We start from the raw sequence: 2,336 nt of genomic DNA, 5'->3' as shown, positions 1-2,336 counted from the left end.
GAGAGAGAGAGAGAGAGAGAGAGAGAGAGAGAGAATGTGTGTGTGCGCGCACGTGCACACTCATCTGTTCAGGCCAGAATGGGATATCAGATCCTCTGGAGCCCACAGGCCACTGTGAGCAGCCATGTGGGCACCAGTAAACGAACTCTAGCCCTCTGAATGGGGATCGAGCACCCCTAACTGCTGAACCATCTCTGTAGCCCATAAATATAACTTTTATCAATTGCTCCTGCTGCCTGGGGGTGGCAAGGGCAGTACCTGAGATCCTGACTTGAAGTCTCACAACTTCTGGAGCTGTCTCCTGAGCCCATTCGCCTCCTTTTAGATGGATGGGTCCCATCATTTGAATTATCTTCATTATCATCCTGTACATTGAAACAAGTTAAAAAATAATTAATAGAAAAATAAAAGAACGAGTTAAAAAACAAATGATTATGTATCTTTTCAGTTCTCCTAAGACTCAACAAGAGAAAGCATATTTCTAACTAGTGTCTTTAGAAAACTTAATTTCCTACAATAATTAAAAGGACAAAGACTTTGTTGTAAGCAAGAAATGGAATAAAACTAAAAGCTGACCTTCAATTCAAACAAAATAAAAATTTCAACTACAATTTTTAAAATACATTCTGCTTTTACTTTCTTACCAACTGGGTCGGTGTACACCCCTCTAAAATGAAAGCAAGCCTTTCTATTTGAGCTGGGAAAAACATATCAACAAACTCTACAGCATCCTCCGACTTACTGATCCACAGGAGGATATTCTAACTACTACTCTGGATACACAGGACTGAACACGGGCTACCAAGTCTAATTCCTAACTCCCATCCATCTAAAAGGAGGCGAATGGGCTCCAGAGCCAGCTGGAGAAGTTGTAAGACGTCAAGATCTCAGGTACAGCTACCGAGGTTCCGCCTACCTGTGCTGGAGTTCTCTTTCTTACTCTGTAGAAATTCAGCACATTGTGATATGCTCATCTATGATATATCTTTTTCGGCTATTTCATTAAGGGGATGAGTAATCAAATGGTTTTAAAACAATTTATTTACATATTACTTGAGGCTTAAAGTCCTATTTTCTTAAAGTAATGTAGTTCCTAACATTGCTACTCTTACTATATATTAAATAAAAACCTGAGAGAGAGAGAGAGAGAGAGAGAGAGAGAGAGAGAGAGAGAGAGACAGAGAGACAGAGAGAGAGAATAAATAAAGAGGCAGCACAGGTCACCATGCCAAGGTGGGCTGTCTGGAGTCTTACTGGTAACTGCCCTTCACCAGCTGTGTGGTAATGCTTGCTGCGAGCTTCTCCTTGTCTGCAAAGTTAAGTGGCTGATGCAAGGATCAGAATTAGTAAAACGTGGATGGCACCAGGAGCAAGTGTTAGCACATAACTGTCTGATATATAGTACCTTTATGATTACTGGTCAGTCTTTACATTTCGTCTTAGCACCTACGAACTTACTAAAATTATTTTCCAAATAGAAGAACACAGAAATAATTCTCCTTTTCAGTCATGAACACTGAAGTCAATTAAGCAGACTGACTATTCCCCTTAGGACTAACAATCAAGTAGAGTTGGAAAAGAATATTTTTTCTTAAAATTTATCTTTTTATAGTATTCGTATGTCATACTTTAGACAGTTCATTTTAAGCAGTGGAGTACCTATTTTATGTGTGAACATTTTAAGCACACTTTTTATATGCCAACAATTTCCTTTAGTTAAAAACAACGGTTCATTTGGAAAGAAACAAAAACGGAAGTTGACACTGAGAAGTTTAGAAGCAAAAGGTGGGAACTGCGAGGTCTACTTTCGCTACGGGTCCTCTCAGTGGCACGACCGAGGCTCCGGCCGGGCTACCGGAGAGGGGCACGGACAAGCAGCCGGGGGCCCCGCGGGAAGGGACGGGGCACGTGGCTCCGGCCCCGGACAGAGGTCCTCGCCACCGCGGCTGGCAAAGTCCGCAACCTCGGGACACCGAGCGCGGGTCCCGCTCCGCGTCGTCCGGACCGAGCTCCGCGAAGGCCGCAACTTTTCCGAGTGTCCTAGGCTGCGGGCGGGCGGGCGAGCCGCCTGGGCGCCCCGGCTTCGCCACAATCCCCGTCTTCTCCGGCCCCCGCTATTCCCGGACAACTTCTCACCCCGCCGGCCGCCCCTAGGTCAGCGCCCACCGTGCGCCGCACTTGTTGCTCCCCGACTCTTCGCTCCCCAGCAGGGCCCGGCCCGATCAGGCCCGGCCCACCGCCGCCGTTGGGCAGCGCGTTCCGCTCACCTTCGGGGACTGCGCTCCGGAGGAGGCCGGGTCGCTGTCGCACCGCCGCGGGGACAACGCCGCCCCGGG

General features: G+C 47.3%; 1 protein-coding gene across 1 annotated transcript in view; it reads right to left on the bottom strand.

Annotated features, from left to right (window-relative positions):
* Phf10 (PHD finger protein 10) overlaps positions 1-2,330 on the bottom strand; it is a 17,187-nt gene extending 14,857 nt beyond the window's left edge. Inside the window, exons 1-2 of the mRNA XM_005363344.2 lie at positions 2,268-2,330; positions 259-365 (exon numbers count right to left, since the gene is read on the bottom strand). Of these exons, the coding sequence (XP_005363401.1) occupies positions 259-311 (53 nt within the window). The 5' untranslated portion in view covers positions 312-365; positions 2,268-2,330. The remainder of the gene's footprint in view (positions 1-258; positions 366-2,267) is intronic.
* Between the last annotated feature and the right edge of the window lie 6 nt (positions 2,331-2,336).

The sequence above is a fragment of the Microtus ochrogaster genome, linkage group LG9 (genome assembly GCF_000317375.1).
Source record: "Microtus ochrogaster isolate Prairie Vole_2 linkage group LG9, MicOch1.0, whole genome shotgun sequence".
NCBI lineage: Eukaryota > Metazoa > Chordata > Mammalia > Rodentia > Cricetidae > Microtus > Microtus ochrogaster.
Note: the sequence above shows the minus strand (reverse complement) of the source record. Positions and strands in the feature narration are given on the sequence as shown.